Raw genomic sequence first — 19,831 nt, forward strand, 5'->3', positions numbered from 1 at the left:
CATACATACATACATACAGAGGCAGAACTCTGGGAGGCAATGGAGTCTTCTGCCGCCGGGCTCCTGCTCCTAAGGGGGCACCTCTCCTCACCTGCAAGTTTAAATCAGTTAACTGAAAACCATCAATATCTCTTTTGTAATGGAGTTCTGAAATACGAGTTCTCTCTCTAAATATATATAAAACACATACATTTCAGAAGATATATATACAATGTATATAATGTAAAATGTAAGGTTGTGGATGGGGGGGGCACCAATATTGATCTTCCTTACAGGCAACAGGGACAAACTTACACCACTGCATACATACATACATACATACATACATACATACATACATACATACATACAAACAAACAAACAGGAGGTGCTGTTTAAGCTCTTTTAAAGAAACACAAAGGAATGAGAATCTGTAGACACAGTGGTCACCCAAGGAACCTTAGTGCATCAGAAGGTCTGGAGAGGGGTACAATAATGAAATTCTAGTTAATCTAATTTTAAAGACACAACGCTAGTACTTTCTTAGGGGGAAATATACTAAGATAGGAGTTCTATTTCAAGATGTTGCTATGGGATACCAACCAGAAAATATCTATTATCATCTAGAAGGTGCTTAATAAATAAGAAGTAGATTCTGATTGGCTGCCCATAACAACATCCCATGTGAATAGAACTCCCATTTTCGTAGATTTCCCCCATTACGTCTATAGAACAGTACATAATTATGAAGTACAGTGCTAGGGATTGCTGCTGGGAGCTTCTGTATGATTACAGCTGCTGCATACGCTGTCTTCCAGGTGCTGAGGATCTGGGATATTCATCACCAGGTGTGCATACAGCGCATAGCTGGAATCTTCCCCAAAACTCTGGAATTTCAGTTAACCTTCTATTTCTACGAGCCGCATGGACGTCTCTTTCTGTCTTTCAACAATCAACTGTCCGTTTTAGAGATGAAAAAGGAGACCAGCAAACGGGTTACAAGTCATGAGAAGCCAGTAACATGTGTGCTGTATAATGCTACATTTAAGCAGGTAAGCTGTAAATCCAAGTTGCACTTGTGTTATACTTCAAGACGATAATAGGTGTCAGGGACAAGATTCCTCGAGAGCAGATGGTGAAGACACAGTTATGGAATTCCTCCAGATCCATGTACATCCGTAGTTATTGGCCAGTGTATGGCTTATTGGTATTTCCAAGCTCTTTATACTGTATGACTTGGTAGTTGCATACGATAGTTTTTATGCAGATGTAGGCAGGGAACCGGAAAACTGTAGTTCCTAATAGGTTACTGACAGCGATTATAGTGTTTCTTTATGAATATTCTCCCTCTCTGACCCTTTAAACATTGCAAAAGTAACTAGTATAATTGTTAAATTCAATGCTCTATTGTAAAGTATGTACCCGAGGACTATCAAGTAGGCATGGGTAATGATTAGATTCATTCTCCTGAGAATCAAGAAGGGACGGATGGAGCATATGTACTAAATTTGGTTCTGGGGGTTGAAAAGTATACTCCAAAGAATATGAAGGGACACATGCAGACTGTGGTGGGAAATTAAAAGGTTCAAGGATTCTGGGGCATCTCTGATGTTAAAAGACGAGGATATGATCCAATATGCATGTTTTATTGGGCCAGCATGTGCAAATTGCTATGGTTGGGGACAATCTAGTTTAGGTTCACCTGAACTGGGTTATGGTTCATGCATTGGTGGTTGTTGGCATTTTGAAGGGGCTCAATTTGTACAGAAAATTACCCGAAGGCAAAGTCAGAAGTCCTTGGTACTTTCCATGACCAACCCAAATGAGATACAGGGCCCTATTAGTCCTGCACTTGAAAATAGTATCCCATAAAATTTGTGATTGATCTTCTAAATGATCTGGTAGACCGGGATTTGGAGGTGTAAAATCAAACTGAACATAGACAGGCCCAACAGATGGACACAACACTTGCCATGTTTAGAGGTAGGGCGGATGCTAGAGTTGAACATAAAGGTGGGAGTAAAGTAGTGTTGGAAAGATATTGTCTGTAGGTCAGTCTCTTTAAAGCCAATGACCACATATTTCCATTGTGTGTGCTAGAGGATTGCCATGGTCTTGCGCTGCTAGAGACATGGTTTATTTATTCTCTAGTTAGTCTAGTAATATATGGAATGAGAGAAAGTGAGTGCATTACATGGTTAATAGTGATGGCAAACCACGAGTAGATACAATCATAGAGCTGGAGACAACAGATAACTTGGCCAGAGCCTTAGAACAGCACAAAAAATAGTTCCAAATGCTAATACAGCGCAGCTTCTTGGTTTTCCATATAGCTGTAGTAAACGGGACATAGGTGCCGATTCAGACCTGATTGCACAGCTGCGAATCTCAGCGACCAGCACTCTGGTAGACATCTACCTGCTACAGTAAAGAGAATTCATGTGATCGCTGCACGAATAGATGTGTACGGCTGCAAATCTATTTATAGCCCAGCAAAAATCTTCCAAACCATTCATAAGCCAATCACCACTGAATGATTTTTCCACTGGGCACAGACTCAGAGTAGCTACTAGCTAGACTTACTCGGTGGCTGTAATGATAACAGTCATATTCTTGGACACACCTTTGTTTTCCCTGTCACTGTTCACTGTTCCCTGTCACAGCATTGTTTTCTGGCAAGCCTATCATTTTCTTGGCACTCCCATGAAACGGCCGGTTACCACCCCCAGATGCCTACTTCCTGTCATTCACCTTGTGTACGGCCAGTGATCAAAGTAGCAGGCTTTCATTGCAGGACGGCCTCGTACATGCATACTAAGGGCCAAACGCTTCTATTGATATTTGTCCGCCATGTGTTCATTTTAGAATTACCCCAGTTTCTTTTCAGGTCTGACCATAGACAATACAAATATACAGTACAGTTTATTTCTTCAGAACAAGCAGGCCATGCACTTTTGAGACAAAACAGGAAATGGCTGCTTTGAAATTTTTACAAGCAGGAGACAGAAAAGTCAGAGTGTTCATTTTAATGTTAGAAGGAGAGATCTCCCAGCGAATAAACAGTAATGGGGGCCAGATGCACTAAGCTTTAAAAGTGATAAAATGGAGAGTGATAAACAACCAACCAATCAGCTCCTGCCTGACATTTATTTTTCAAACACAGTCTGTGACATGACAGGTAGGAGCTGATTGGCTGGTTGTTTATCACTCTCCATTTTATCACTTTTGAAGCTTAGTACACCTAGCCCTGGATCTGATTTGGGTCAATTCCTATTAGCGCAGTTCAAGAAGGGGGAAGTATGTGAGGGTTTAGACTGTAGTGGAAGGAGTCTTTTTGTTAACTTCTGTTCTAAAATGGAGCTCGACCCTCTGGGTGGTCTCTCCACTGGGTAAAAACTGTACTAGGACTTTCTGTATCCCCTGCAGTTATATTTTCTAGCCTACTTCTCTGGAATTTCCAGGTTTTTTTTGGCCCTATGAAATGAATGTGCCCCTAGTTATGTTTTCAAGCAGGTTTAAAATAGAAATAGTGTTAAGTGAGGGGTATATCAGTCTTTGCAAATCATGTGTTGCTGGAAGCCGCCACAAGTGTTTTTGAGGTGAATTATTTGTGATGGACACCGGGCGCTTAGATAAAATGAAAGTTTAATTAAATTCAATTCAACATGAGATGACAAGGAATATAACATAAAATACAATGATGTGGACTGGCATCTTACCCCAAAGGGGCAATGGAGCCTGCAGGATGTGAGTGGTGGCAGGGCAACAATCCGGATGTGCTCCCCGCCAGGCTCCAATTGCATGCACTGTCCCAAAAACAATGTCAGAGGTATTAATCACCATACTGACGCCCTGTAGGGTCTTCCTCAAACCATACTGCTGTTGGACAAAAAGGGCAGCTACAATGTGCGCAGGTACAAATATCCCAATCTATCAACAATCGCCACAAGTGTTTTTGTTTATCATCTCATATTCCAAAGGCACTGGGAGGTCTGCTGGTATATCCCTGTAGCGGCAGATGACAGCGTATAGTTGCTGGGACCCCACCATGTTAATGAAGAGCAGTGGTCATGCAACAAGGACCATGAAGTGTCTTGTGGTGTTTTTTTTACCTGGTAGGAGCTCTATTATACTGGGGTAACTACTTCTGAGGAGTTTTGTGGTGATTTTTACATTAACTTTAAATAAATATGTGATTATAAGGCGCTTTCTAATATGTGCTGTTTTTGAGGGGAGTCCGAAATAAAGGTGGGCATATGTGCTAAATCTGGTGCCCTAAGAAACTACACAACAGAAGCTATATCTGAACAGTGTGTGATATTTATTTCTCGTTCTAGCGGTGCAGCTTTTACTGCTTTCATATCGCAAAGCTAGGTCGAACCCGAGATCTTGATCCCAGGTCCGACCCAGGTCAGATTCTTTCACACTAAACCCAGGTCGCCCACTTTATTTCCACAGTGCAACCCGGTTTTATCCTTTCTTCTAACCCAGGTCGAATTGCCGGGTTGGTTGACCCGGGTTATTGGGTTTGGTACTTTTCACACCGCAACACGACCGGGTCAAACCGGCAATAACCCGGATTATTTGTGTGATGTGAAAGGGGTAGTAACTCAATAGTCGGATAAGTAAAGAGAATGCAAGCTTTGCCCCTCATGTAATAGAGAGTAGTATACAAATTATATTCCCATCAAAATGCATGCCTACAATGACTTTGGCAATAACAATTAGTACTGAAATGAATGGCAATACTTGTACATGTTACATATCAATAATTATAAGAGCCATATTGATATATAGGGTGACATTCTATGTGTAGCGGTAAAAAACGCATGATTTTTACCGCACCTAATCGCACTTTTGAAAATCGCAAGATTGGGCCGTTTTTCGCATATTTAATGAGATGCGAAAAACGGCGATTGATGCGATTTCTTTAGTCCTGAAAATGTGCGATTTCCTGATTCTATTGGCCGCCTAGCGGCTAATCAGGAGCCGAGAAAGTCGGCTCCTGATTGGCCGCTAGGCAGACAATAGAATCAGTCTGAGGAAAGGCGCGGAAGATGAAAATCTCTGCGTCTCTCCAGTCCGTGAGCGGGTACCAGCCGGGAGCAGCGCGTCTGGAGCTGAAGATGCCGGGGTCGTCGCCGGGGACCAGGTGAGTAGGATTTCCTTCCTCAGGTACCCCTTTGGATTACTACGGATCCAGGACCCCGGAATCTTCAACCCAGGAGCCCCGGAACCAGGACCAAGGCCCCGGAACCGGACTCTTCAGCCCTGGAGCCCCGGACCAGCCCCGGAACCAGGACCAAGGCCCCGGAACCAGACTCTTCAGCCCTGGAGCCCCGGACCCCAGATCCAGGGACCGACCCATGGGCTCAAGGTAGGTAAGTATCAGTATGTGTGGGCTGTGGATGTATTAAACGTTTACTTTTCTGGGTGTCAGTGTGTGTTTTATTTAACTATTTCTTGTTCTCCAAGTCCCAGCATGCGGGGTAGGCTTGCTGGGACTCATAGTTCTACAGTATAAGACAATAGTTTTTATTCTTTTTTTACACTTTTCATCAGCCCGATGCCCACCGCCCAGGGGCATCGGGGACAGCCCCGGACTTTCAGCATGGGCTGGTTAGTCCTGGAGGGGGGGGACCCCTTCTTTGGGGGGGTCCCCACTTCCCCAGGACCCCTGCCCATGCTGACCAGCCAGGGGGATAATGCTTTGGCCGCGGGACCTTATATAATAAGTGTCCCCCGGCTGTGGCATTACCCTGCTGGCTGGTTGGGTCTGGTGCTGGTTCTTGAAATGCGGGGGACCCCGTATTTTGGGAACCAGCGCCGGACCTTGAGCCTGGTGCTGGTTTCATTAAATCAAGGGGACCCCTATTTGTCGGGACCGTGATTTTATTTCACCAGCACCGGCTCAAAGAGCCTGGGGCTGGTTATGCTCTGGCAGGGGACCCCGCACAGTTTTTTTTTTTAAACTGTTTAACCCTTTTTTTCCCACCAGAACCCTGCACAGATCTCAATGATCTGTGCAGGGTTCTGGCTAATTCGCCCATCAGAACCTGGTCAGATTTTTGGGCGAATTTTAGACACATTTATACAAATCGCATACCATTAAATATGCGATTTGTATACTTTTCAATGTGAAAACATCTGGATGCGATGTGCTGCGAGAAACAGCCATCGCATTTCCAGAATGTCCAATTTGTTGGCCAAAATTGCACGTTTTTCACATTTTCGCAGCTCATTAAATATGCGAAAATGGAAAAACATGCGATTTCGGCTGGTTTTGCGAAAAAAATCGCAAAAAATAAAAAATCTCATTCCATAGAATGTCACCCATAGTAACTTGCCCATACTTGGATCCAGTGCTCCTACACTTTATATCTTCTGAATTCAGACGTTGTGTTATTATTCTTATTAGTTTTGACCTACAGTATTGGAAAGTAATTTCATCATTTTCTCTGCTGAGGCCTACAATTTCCATTGCAATCCTGCAGTATAAGAAGATAGTGAAAAATAACTTTATCATGTGTACTCAAGTAATACTTAGAGCTGACATTTCCATTAGGATGTACACCATACAGTAATAGAAGTGTAATGTTAAACAGCAAAGGATAAATAGCCTTTCCCTGACATTCCATTAACTTAATAAATGTAATAAAGTGTCTTTCTGGATATGGAGATCCCTACATGCAGGAAATTACATTGCACCTCTGCATCTGTGATACCAGAATAGGAACATCTGAATTATTGCAGCAGTTTCCATACTTATTTTCTAGGGCAGTGGCCAGGGCCGGTGCTAGGGTGATCGGCGCCTCCCTGCAAAATCTAAATTTGCGCCCTTCCATACAGTATATACACACACACACATACATATACACAGTATATATATATATATATATATATATATACACACATATATGTATGCATGTGTGTGTGTGTGTGTGTGTGTATATATATATATATATATATATATATATATATATATATACTGTGTATATATATATATATGTACAGGGGCATAACTAACTATTTAGCGCCCCCCCCCCCGCCGCACGTTTATTCGGCACCCCCCCCCCCCCACACACACACCTAACCTGCCCCCCCTTCTTACCCGCGGTCTGCGTCTCGCCCGGCTCTCTGTCGGGACCTTCCTGACGTCACGGTCCCGGCCGGCTCCTGCTGCTACAATGAAAATGGACTCTTAGAAAATGGCTGCCCCCATACTGCAGACAGAAAACTGTCTGCAGTATGGGGGCAGCCATTTTCTAATTGTCAGTTTTCATTGCAGCAGGAGCCGGCCTGGACCGTGACGTCAGGAAGGTCCCGACAGAGAGCCGGGCGAGACGCAGACCGCGGGTAACTATAGCCCCGCAGCCCCCCCGGCAGCGCCCACAATTTCTCTGTGCCCCCCGCCACCGCGGGGGCTGCGGAGCTATAGTTACGCCACTGTATATGTATGTGTTAGGTATTAACACAAGGGTGGCAGTGGCACTCACAGAATAAACACTCATAGCCACTTCTCTATTTCAACCAATTCTAATTAACCCTGTGAGTGCCACTGCCACCTCAATGTTAATACAGACGGTGTCTCTCACCTAATGTACTGTAGCTGCCTGTCAGCGTTGCCTTCTGTCCCGGCTCCTGCATTGTGTCCCGCGCCAGGTCAACCTGTTCCAGCTAAAATCCCACCGCCCGATGGCTCAGCTGGCTGTTCCCCCACATGCATCTACTGTATGCGCCGGGCCAGTGTAAGGACGTCAGGCGGCGTCACTCAGCGGGACAGGGTAAGTTGAGCCGCGGTCGCTGCCCAAATGTTATTAATTGTCCCCCATGTCCAGCGCCTGGGACTGCCCTGCTGCCGGCACCGATGCCTTTCATATACCTTGAAAGGCTGCGGCAGCTGGCAGCTACAATATCGGAGGAGGGGAGGAAGCGCGGCGCCTTCAGGGGCAGGCACCTACCTGCTTTGCAGGTTGTGCTGAGCGGGTAGCGCCGGCCCTGGCAGTGGCAGAGCAGGTGGTGCTGCTGCTAAGGGTCCCAGAAGTGAGGCAGGAATGGCAATTCTCAGGCCTCTTTTGAACATCTGTGAGGCTGTAATGCACATGGTTCATTCCAATGTATGCTCAGAAGAGGGAGGTCATCTACCTTGGGATGACGAGGTTGGGGTGGCATTGCCAGGCTCTTCCCTAAATATTCTGTTTCAAGCAGTTGCAAAAATACAAGGGGTTAGAGGGGTGGACCACTTTGGATTACCTCCAACAATCAATTTAAAAAATCAAGACAGAGACAAGGGAAAAGGAACCGAGATAGAGATGTTGACTTTTCGTGGACAATTCCTGCTTTAAACTTCCCAGAAAATGACTCAGTGGTGGCACTGGTCCATTATCTGCATGTATGCATCTATACATAGTCAATACATTGAATTGCACGTCATCAGCGCTCTTGCAAGTGTGTTTCTCTGCTGAATGATTCCAAGTCAAGTGTAGACCGTGAGCACATCTATGTGCACTTGGTACATGTAACCCCTCTTAACTCTGCAGAGGAGGGGGCTGCCACGATGCAGGCCCCCCTCCGCTGCTGCCGCCACTGTGCTCGGGGTCCCTGCCATAGCTGCCACCAATCCCAGTCCCAGCCTCCGGTCCTGGTCCCCGCCGTGGGGCTGGTGAATGCACAGTACCTACTTCGGTACTGCACATGCGCTGGCCCCCAGCCTCTATGGGCTGCTTTTGAAGCAGCCCCCAGATGCATATTCAGGATCCGGCACATGCGCAGTATAGTCCTCGTACTGCACATGTGCAGAGCCTGGGTTTATTGGGCTGCCATCAGCAGCCCATGTAGAGGCATCCCGGAGGGAGAAGACACCTCCCAATTGGACTGCCTTGGGTGATTGACAGGTTGGACTTCCAATAGGAAGTCACTGCCAGTCACAGTTAAGCCAGAGCAGCCTCACAGACTGCATCTAGCTTCAATTATGCAGAAAACAGTGACAGATTTTACCTGGAGAGGCTGCAGCCCTGCAGCCCATAGGTAAAAACCACCACTGCATGTAATACCCCTTTTATTCACCTAACAGTTAGTGTTGCAGCTGATGTGTGTTACTTATCATCTTTATGGCTCAGTCCCTTCATCTGAATCTTCTTGTTGAGATGTTAATATTGTCACCATTACACTAGTGTTAGACTCCATGAGCCTGATGAGCTCACAGCTTACCGAGTCCCAGAGTGCTCACCCCGTCAAAAAAACGCTGCCATATCTCCTCGCAAGCATACACGTTGCATGTGACGTCAGCTGCCCACCCCTGGTACACCGCATCACGGCTCCATTAACATGGGAATGAAATGCTGGGCGTCCGATGTCAGAGCACCATCTTCACCCCCATCCCGCCCCCTTGTGTGAGTGCCATGCCGACAATGCAGGTCGGTGTGGGCACTTGCATAGAAGCCCTGTTAACCGATTATGTGCATGGGCAGGGAGGGGGGGGGGGGGTGGATTCAGGCATTTGCCATGCCTGAATCCACCAACATTTTGAGTTACTTAAAACCGGGACTTTCCGTGTCCCCCCGGGTTTGGCCGGGACGCAGGATTTACGAGTTAAAACTAGGACAGTCCTGGGCAAACCGGGACGGTTGGTCATGGTAGCCTAGGTCGACATGGGTCTAGGCCGACAGGTCATTACGTCGACACAAGCATTAGGTCGACATGAGCTAGGTCGAGAGTCAAAAGGTTGACATGGGGTTTTTCACCGTTTTTGAGCTGACATGTGCCGACAGGCGGTATTTCATGCCCTACCATCCACTAGGGCGTGGTGGGAGAATGAATAAAATAGTCTGCCGAGCGTAGCTAGGCACTGTGCCCGAAGCATTGTGAGCGAAGCGGTGCAATTCAAACTGTGTCCATGTCGACTGTGTCAACATTCAGGTAAAAAAAGTTAAAAAAAAAACCCATGTCGACCTTGCCCAAGTCGACCTAATGCTTGTGTTGACCTAATGTCCTGTCGACCTAGACCCATGTCGACCTTGACTAATGTCGACCTTGCTGCCTGTCGGCCTAGTGGTGTCGACCCAATGCTTGTCGACCTAGTTGGTGTAGACCTAACAACTAACACCCTTTTATTCCAGCTGGCTAGAAGGGTCTCACTACAGCTCTGGTGTACATTGCACACTGATGATGATGATAATAATAATAATAATGACTTCATCTGATTGGTATTGTATTACTGTATTATATATTGCATCTTCTCCACATTTCAGATGCTGCAACACACTTAGGGGTAGAATGGTCGTTATAGGGGAGAAGCGATATCAGCGCTGTTATCTGCACTTGTACCACTTGTACCAATATAGGAAGGAGAAGTGTACAAGGTGACAGGAGTGCTATACATACTGTACCAAGCTATCATAAGGCACCGCACAAAGCACTACAGTATATTACATATACAGAGTATATATGTTGCCTGACCACAGACTTCAATACTGTATTTCTGTACTGTGTGTGCACATCCTACATTGATACAAGACAGATACACTGACGTGAGAGGCAATACTGCATTTTGACAAACACAGTTGTATTTTTTAAGTGCCACCTGGTGTTGATAAAATTTATTGCAGTTGATACCATACTATTTTGCATTCTGCCTAAATACTAAAGTTTACCTCAACTTAAATAATATTGCTACACTAGCGCCTTTACTAATATCCTAGTGATTTAATAAACCTTGCTTTCTAGGTTTAATTGCATGCTACATTAACGTAACTTGAATTCTGTTTTATATAGCTATCAAAATCCTCTGAGAAGGCTGTTTATATTATAGATGCAAAACATAGGCCCTTATTCTGATCGGTGCGGCCCGATCAGAATATGCGGCCGCAACCGTGCAGGCGAATCCCCGCCTTCCATACGGATCGCCACCTGCCGTCCGTACGCGGATATGTGGCGATCCGCATGAAATTGGACGGGGATACGCCTCCTCCATGGTGGGAGCAGCCCCTGCATTCGATGGTCGCCGAACATCGAATGCAGGGCCGCACGCTCCACCAGGTCCCGCAACACAAGACCACACGGACACTTGTCCGTGTGAAATCATGTATGGGGGCGGGCAGCTGACATCCGGCGATGTCAGATGCCCGCCCCTTACCCACGCGTCACGGCCTCATTACCATGCATACGCCCCGCGTTTGCATGGGAACGCCCATGAAACGCGGGGCGTATGCATAGGGTAATGAGGCTAAGTAGCCCCTCACGCCCCTATACGCCCCCTGTGCGGCGTATAAAGAATCCGTGCGGCGAAATCGCCTGCACATGCGCAGAGTGACCTCTGCACATGCGCAGACGATCAACATCGGCAGTCCGTCCGCATGCGGGAATTTCCGCACCGATCAGAATAAGGGCCATAGTTTTTCATGGCATTGCAAATTGTAACCTGTGTATTTTCAATTCTTGAATTGTCTGTGTCTGTACCCCATCCCTCCCAACTTTTAGAATTATGGAATTGGGAAACGTACCCGCGGCTGAAGAAAAAAGGGGGTGTGCTTGGCAAAAAAGAAGCGTAGCTTCATGACAATGCAGTCACTGAGCGGGCATGCCCAATTCTCTGTGAGAATCTGCCATGCCCCCTGTCCCTTTGTCTGGCGTAAATAGATGCTGTGCACATACGCACAGCATCTACAGTATTTGCTGCTGCTCTGCTATATTCACATTATGTATATGTGTGTATATGTATAGTCATACTAGGAGTTGGAGGCCATACAAGGACTAGTCACACCATACTCCCAACTTTTGATCTGATGGAGGCGGGACGGCGCTGCTGCGCGCCGAAAATTTCGGGGGGGGTGGGGGGGTGGGGGGGTGGGGTGGGTGGCCTAATTCCGGGGCGTGGCCTATACTTGCAGCTCTCCAGCGAGGCCACGCCCCCATTTTGACGCTATGGGGGCTTGACCCAGAGGCTCTGTGAGCCTCTAGCCATGCCCCCAGCCCCCACAGCGTTATTTCCCCACTGCTTAGCAGCTGACAGGGGGGACTCCCAACAGCCCCCCCTCACGCGGGACACTGCCGGCCATGGGAGGGACAGCGGGACAGGCCCTGATAATCGGGACTGTCCCGCTGAAATCGGGACTGTTGGGAGTATGGTCACACTCTGGTACAAAAAAAAACCTTTCTATTTAGTGCCCAAGTCGACACTCATCTGAATTGGACCTCCATCAAGAGAACAAATTATTTTTAAGAAGTTTTAGACATAAGATCGACATACCGTTCACCCCGCTTACCCCTGAGGAAGTCACATGCAGCAGCTATGCCCCCAATTATTGCTGCTGCTTTTCGTATATAAATGTCAGCCTAGACTGATTATTATTTACGAACGGGTAAAAAAAAATCATTCAATGGTCGGTGACCATCAAATTCTTTTTAGCCTGTATTCCCACATGCGAATGGATGTATATGCAAACAAATCCATTTGCATGCTGACGGGAATGTACACAGGCCCTTTGTTAATAATTGTATCTATTAAAAGTGTAATCATTTATCATTGCTATTTATTTCTATGCCAAGTCACAAGCGGCACTTTTACTTATTTTATTAACACCCCTTATTTCTCAAGCTTGGCAGCTCAGAACTGTTTTCCCTGCTTATATCAGTGTTTGTGTTTCCAAATGGACACCATTAAGAATATACTTTTGCTTCATAATAAAATAGTTCAGCTGCTGAAAAAAACCCGGGTGTCTACAGTAGAATGGGAAATCATTAATCAGCAGGCTGCAGCTTCTTCCATGTATCACTGCTATGGGCTCACAGACTGCCGTACCCTTTTCATTTAATAGCTCGCTAAATCTTTCTGAAGCTTGTTTCTCATGGACCTTGAAGATTAATGGTTAACTACTTTACCGATGTCCATTGTTGCAGCTGGTGGCTAAGGTCAGGGAAAGAGGCCATTTTGTTTGGCCAAATATATATTTTGCAGTTTGTATAAAGCTGGGTACACACTATGCAATTTTACCCAGTGATATGCACTATAACGGTATTGTGCTGGTGTTGTGCAGGACCCTTTTATGTCTCGCACAGTTGTGAGTAGATAGTGGCACTGTGCCACACGTCATGTTACCAGTGATATTTATACTGATATGTAAGGAGTACAGCCACGGGACTCCAGACTAGAATATATAGGTGCAGGGTGTATGTTGAGGGACCCATGGGTGTACAACACATACCCTGCACCCATCATAGCTAATGACACTGCAGGGTAGAAAACTATAATTTACTAGTAAGCCCGCTTGAAGCAAATGCTTACAAAGCTAATCTGCTACCTTGTGATTTCCTCTGTGTTTGTGCATGTGTGAGAGAGAAAGAGATGTAGTTTCACTCGCTGCCAAACAGATGGCAGCGTTTCAGGGACACTAGACATCTATATATAGATGATAATGTAGCCATAACACAAATTATAATCACCTGGAGAAGGCAACTCACAATCACAATCAGATAAATTCTAAAGCCCCATGCAGACTACATGATCACCATCAATACTGGCAGTGGGGGGAGACATCAGCAAGTGCATAGTGATTTCCCTTGAACTCCTCCGGCAGCTCCTTGGGAGTCCTTTTACATGTGATATATCGCATGCGATTTTGCAAGTACAAAATGACACATCAAGTGCCAAATCATACGGAAGCCCGCCCGTGGAAATGCCTGGGGAGTTCAAGAGACAACAGGTCCGAATTGTGCCTCAGACAAGTCGGTTCATTGTATGGGCACCTTTGAAGGGGAGAAAATGTGACTAGTCATATATTTCAATACTGCGGGAACTCCGAACTGACCCTCCCCCTATATATACACAGTATATTTCGTTGTATACAGAGTGATACACAAATAGCAGTGCCCCCACCCATAAGCTTGCTTTGCTACTATTCATTATTACCAGTGCAGCAGCCCATATTTGTCACAACGGATACACTGGGTGCATGTGCGTGGTGTACCTAGAGAAGAGATGGCACCATGGGAAGGCGGCTAGCCGGCAGGAGCAGTGCATCACATTATGGGCTTGGTAAACCTCACTGCATAGCACATCCCATAGAAGCCTATGGGGGCTGCTCTGAGGGTGGAAATGGAGGAAGTGTGGCATGTATGGTACATATCCACTGTGGTCCTTCCATGTTAATACCAGCAGGGATCCTTAATATTTGGGGCTACCCCCTAACATGGGTGTTTTCAGGGGTTATCCTACAAATATTAATTGATAAAAACCCATATATTTGATAAAATGTGTTTTCTCAATTATGAACGAGCCCTAACTACTAATGCAGGAATTGCTGACATACATTCTTTATCACTAAGGGGGACGATTCAGACCTAATCGCTCAGGTCTACATTCCCTATGGTGGTGCATGAATATGCGCATGTGCAAACCCTGGGAGCGAGAGTTTCACACTTGCCGCAGTGTTCGCACCAGGGTGGGCATGAAGGGGGCATGCCCACAAAAATGGTGGGTGCGCCCATGCATTCCCTAATCCCCTTTAAGAGCAGGCATCTTAAAAGTAAGTATAGACTTACTTTTCAGAGTAAAGGTTGGAGAAATCATTTGATGATGAGCGACCATCAAATTATTTCTCCGCCTTGTGGGGGCATGCAATGTTTTAGGGTACCCATGCTAGCACGGGGATTAATTTGGTGTGGGGGGGGGGGGGGGTTTGCATTTACCTGCTCACTAGGCAGCAACTGTACTCATCCTAGCAAGCAGGTCTGAATCAGGCTCTAAGGCAGAATACTTTCTTCTTAATGCTATACTTTCTGTTGAACAGTCTAACTGCTATACTTTCTGTTGAACAGTCTAACTGCTATACTTTCTGTTGAACAGTCTAACTGCTATACTTTCTGTTGAACAGTCTAACTGCTATACTTTCTGTTGAACAGTCTAACTGCTATACTTTCTGTTGAACAGTCTAACTGCTATACTTTCTGTTGAACAGTCTAACTACTATACTTTCTGTTGAACAGTCTAAATGCTACACTTTCTGGGTACTTGTTTCCTATCTGGGCGCCCACGATTTTAATCGCGGGCATCGGGGGTAAAATCGGGGCCATCGCGGGCATCGCGGCCGATAAAAAATCGGGTGCGATGGGCCAGACGCGATGGCCGCGATTTTCCCATAGAGAACAATGTTAAATGCCTCAATTTACCCGCGATGACCACGATTTACCATAGGAAACAATGTTAAATGGATCAATTTACCCAAATCAGCATAGGAACAATAGTAAATGGGCCAAAAACACCCCTGAACATTGAAATGTCCCCCCAAAAGTAGTTGACGCCACCCCGCCATCAACGTGAACCCGAAGCGTGGCGAGCGCAGCGAGGCCGCGAGGGGCGGCGGTACGCGTTCTCCGACCTTTTCATGCCCTACTATCCACTAGGGCGTGGAGTGAGAATAGAATAGTGTGGCGAGCGTAGCGAGCCACCGAGCCCGAAGCGTGGCGAGCGCAGCGCGCCCCGCGCCCCGCGAGGGGACGCGGATACCTTCACAGGTAAACGCGTCCCTTCGCGGGCTTCCCAGGTGTCCGCGTCGCCATGGACACCTGGGAAGCCCGCGAGGGGACGCGTATAACTGTGAAGGTATCCGCGTCCCCTCGCGGGGGTCGCTGCGCTCGCCACGCTTCGGGCTCGGTGGCTCGCTGTGCTCGCCACACTATTCTATTCTCACTCCACGCCCTAGTGGATAGTAGGGCATGAAAAGGTCGGAGGACGTGTACCGCCGCCCCTCGCGGGCTCGCTGCGCTCGCCACGCTTCGGGTTCACATTGATGGCGGGGTGGCGTCAACTACTTTTGGGGGGACATTTTTATGTTCAGGGGTGTTTTTGCCCCATTTCCCATTGTTCCCTATGATAATTTGGGGAAATTGATCCATTTAACATTGTTTCCTATGGTAAATCGTGGTCATCGCGGGTCAATTGGGACATTTAACATTGGTCCCTATGTAAAATCGCGGTAATCGCATCGGTCGCATCGCATGTCATTAAAATGGCATGCGATGTACACGCGATGCCCGCGATGGGCGCCCAGATAGGAAACAAGTACCACTTTCTGTTGAACAGTCTGACTGTTATACGTTCTGCTGAACAGTCTAACTGCTACACTTTCTGTTTAACAGTCTATCTGCTATACTTTCTGTTGAACAGTCTATCTGCTATACTTTCTGTTGAACAGTCACTTTTGTATTTCAAGAGCAACGAGCAGATAATGTTCATTTAGAAGTTAACAGAAGGTGAACTAAAATGAAACACTATTTATATTCAAGTGAAACCACAGTTCCCATCACTTTCCAGGTAATAAGCTCAGACACGGGATCGACAATTACCTTCTGGATGATAGACACTGGACGGAAAATCAAACAGTTTCCAGGCTGTCATGGCAATGAAGAGATTAGCACCATGGCTCTGGATGCAAATGAAACAAGACTTTTAACAGGGAGCACTGATGGAACAGTCAAGGTGAGGAGAGCGTGCTTTATAACATGTTACTGAGCTCTAGCCATTGTGTGTTCTCAAAATGCTGTTAGCCACTGAACCTGTACAACTATTGTATATATTGTGTGTCAGCAACTGTACAAACATTGCATTTTCCAGATTACCTGGTGTATATTAGGTACAGAATACAGTGGCAATCTCCCACTCTGCAGCGCATTGGAGTAAGTGAAGGAGTCTGGGGGAGTGATAACAGCCCTGAAAATGGGTCATTTTATACACTGGATACTGTATGCAATACATTATTAATATTTAACAGTAGAGATGGACTATAGAGCAGTGCCAGATTAAGGTCTAAATGGGCCTGGAACTGAAAATTATCAAGGGCCTATTATGTGCAATAATAGGGGTTGTGCCAGCACCTAATAATGTGGAGGGTGTGACATTTCAGCATATACCCCTTATTCAAATCATGCAACACAATAGTAACCACCTTATACTGTACTCTTACACATTATGCCACATGGAATGAGCCAAACTTCACACCAACTGAACCAAAATTCATAATATGCTATATGCATTAAAATTGACACCATAATGCCCATTACATGTTAAACCACACACCATAATGTCCATTATGTGTTATGCCAAACACCATAATGCCTATTAAAAATTATGCTACATAAGTGCTGCTTACCTAAATGTTCATTGCCAGGTATTCCATGCTCGTTACCATGTGGGATTACATGTTCGTTGCCAAGGGGGAATACATGCTCGCGGTAACTGAGGGACAGCTGTCGCCGGGCAGAACTGCCAGTCATTGACAGCAGGGTAGAGAGCAAGGGACTGCCCGGCTGTATTGAGAGCACTGCAGGTCCAGGCTATTTGAAATAATACCCCTTTCACAACAGAAAATGCAGGGACTTACCCAGCAATATGGTCAGAGGATCATGCAGGGACATTCCAGGGCTGGCCTCTTTTAGACCAGCCTAGTTCCTTCATTTTCTGGTGTAAAGGGGAGAGAACACCCCCCCCCCCCCCTTTAACCGGCTATATCGTTTTACCAGCTATATATTCTGAAGCAACTCATATTGAATAACGTTTAAGTGGTCTTCGAATGATTTTGGTCCCAAGAAACTGGGTCATTTGGTTCCAGAGATATCTGCCTTCAAAGAACATGCCATGAAATTACATTTCAGAAATACAAAAATCTGTTTACCCGCAATATCTATGGAACCAATTAACCCATATGAACCAGCCTGGTATCAGATTAAAGGCCCAGCGATTTGAGTTAGAATGAGATCAACCTCGAGCTTCTGTGATGCCAGGGGAGGAACTGGCAGCCATCAGAATTGGGTGGGGGCGGAATTAGCGGATCCCATGTTATCCTATGGGGAAAACGTTCCAGGTTTGCTTGGCAGTATCTCTGGTTCCCGGGCGGGCTAGCGACGTGGGGCTGGGCTCAGTGGAAAGCCCCAGTCCTCATCTACCTTTTTGTAGAGTGTGTCTGGTGCTGCCGCTTTATCAGGCTCATTGTTAATCCAGCCCTGCTATAGAGTAGGCTGTTTCAAAAATTTTAATTAAATAAGTGTTCAGGAAAAGGTTCTCATATTATGGGGGAAATTTACTAAAGGAAATTTGTAAAAAAAATAGGTGTATTTGTATCCAGAAATACACTTATTTTTTACATTTACTATCCCGAAAATATGGCAATTCGTAGTCGTATTGATGTGCTATCAATACGAATACGAATTGCCATATTTTCGGGATAGTAAATGTCAAAAATAAGTGTATTTCTGGATACAAATACACCTATTTTTTACAAATTTCCTTTAGTAAATTTCCCCCAATATACCAGCGCTATTGTTGTCAGAATTTAAGGCACTTGCCAAGAGGAGGGGTCCGGGTAACCTGAAACCCCCCTTGTATTTGCCTATGGAATAGACAGCGGTATTTTAATGTAGATTGCATTACATTAAGCAGTAAATTTACGAAGGCTTCTAAAAATGAAAAAAAAAAAAAAGCGATGTTGCCAATAGCAACCAAGGTGTCACAAACTTGGGATGCACTACCACTCGGGGATTGGCTAGACCTGACACAGGGGCGCGGAGTCTAACCGTGCCAGGGGTTTTCTGCCAGTGACCCCTCCAAGCGGGATATGGGCTTCTGCGGCACCCGATACGTCGGTCGCGGTCCCCTGGTCAGGTTCCCCGTATGAGTGGTGGTAGCTTGTGGAATATGGAGCGTGGTCGTCAAGCCGGGTCAGTAACAGGTGAGCAGATACGGTACCAAGGAATGCAGCACACAGGGAGTGGGCAGGAGAATGGTAACAGAACTAGCCACGGTCATACACTGGATGTCACGGATGTAGTACACAGGGAGCAGGCAGGAGAATAGTCAGGAGAATAGCCGGAATCATACACTGGTAAACACTGGGTACGGTACATGAGAATCAGGCAGGAGAGTGGTCAGGAGGCAGGCTGAGGTCATACACAGGTAACCCACGATTCACGGTACACAGGGATTAAGCCGAAGGATAGTCAGGAAACAAGCCGAAGTCAGTATCTGGTGATCAGGAACACAGTAAAGTACAAGGGACGCTGGAGCAGGTTGTGAGCCTATACTCTGGCAGCTTCTTTCTGCCAGAGGCTGCCTTTTATAGGAAGCACAGGGAACTCACAGGTGAACTAATCAACGGGCTGAGCATGCTCAGTTTACACTGAACTCTCCTGCAGGAGAGAGTTACCAGGTGTTACTAATTAGCTGAGCTCAGATCTCACAGCAGAGTTCAACTATACAGAGCTTGTCAGCAGCATGAGACAAAGCCAGCAGGATTTGACCAGCAGGTAACTGAAATACATGCATGGGGTGCCGAGAATCGCGGGGGTGTGTGTGTGTGCCGTGAATCGCGGGAGTGTGGGTTCCGGGGGGGGGTGTGACGCGAATCGCCACAAGAAAAAATCAACACAGAAAGGTCAACACATGTAAATGTTGACATAAGTGTGGCACTTCATTGGTGTCCATGTCGACACATGAGAATGAATATGAAAACATTCAAAAAATTTAAAAAAAAAATTCAAAAACTCATGTCAACCTTTTTCATTGTCGACCATAGCCATGTCAGTGTTTTCCATGTGCAATTTAATTCTGGAGCTGCCGCGAATCGCGGGGGGGGGGGGTGCCGCGAATTGTGGGAGGGGGGGTCACGGGGGTGGGTGCCGCGAATCGCGGGAGGGGGGGTTACGGGGCGGGGGTTGCGGCGAAACATGGGAGGGGGGGTCGCGGGGGTGTGCCGTGAATCACGGGAGGGGGGGTCACGGGGTGGGGTGCCGAGAATCGCGGGGGAGGTGTGTGTGTGTGTACCGTGAATCGCGGGAGTTGGGGTTGTGGGGGGGGGGTGTGACG

General features: G+C 46.4%; 1 protein-coding gene across 2 annotated transcripts in view; it reads left to right on the forward strand.

Moving 5' to 3' along the window:
• WDR49 (WD repeat domain 49) overlaps positions 1-19,831 on the forward strand; it is a 111,404-nt gene that overhangs the window by 41,005 nt on the left and 50,568 nt on the right. For both annotated transcript variants that reach the window (XM_083177825.1, XM_083177824.1), the window contains 2 exons: positions 798-1,031; positions 16,289-16,453. In XM_083177825.1, the coding sequence (XP_083033951.1) occupies positions 798-1,031; positions 16,289-16,453 (399 nt within the window). The remainder of the gene's footprint in view (positions 1-797; positions 1,032-16,288; positions 16,454-19,831) is intronic.

Source organism: Crinia signifera, chromosome 3 (genome assembly GCF_055691185.1).
Source record: "Crinia signifera chromosome 3, ASM5569118v1, whole genome shotgun sequence".
Lineage (NCBI taxonomy): Eukaryota > Metazoa > Chordata > Amphibia > Anura > Myobatrachidae > Crinia > Crinia signifera.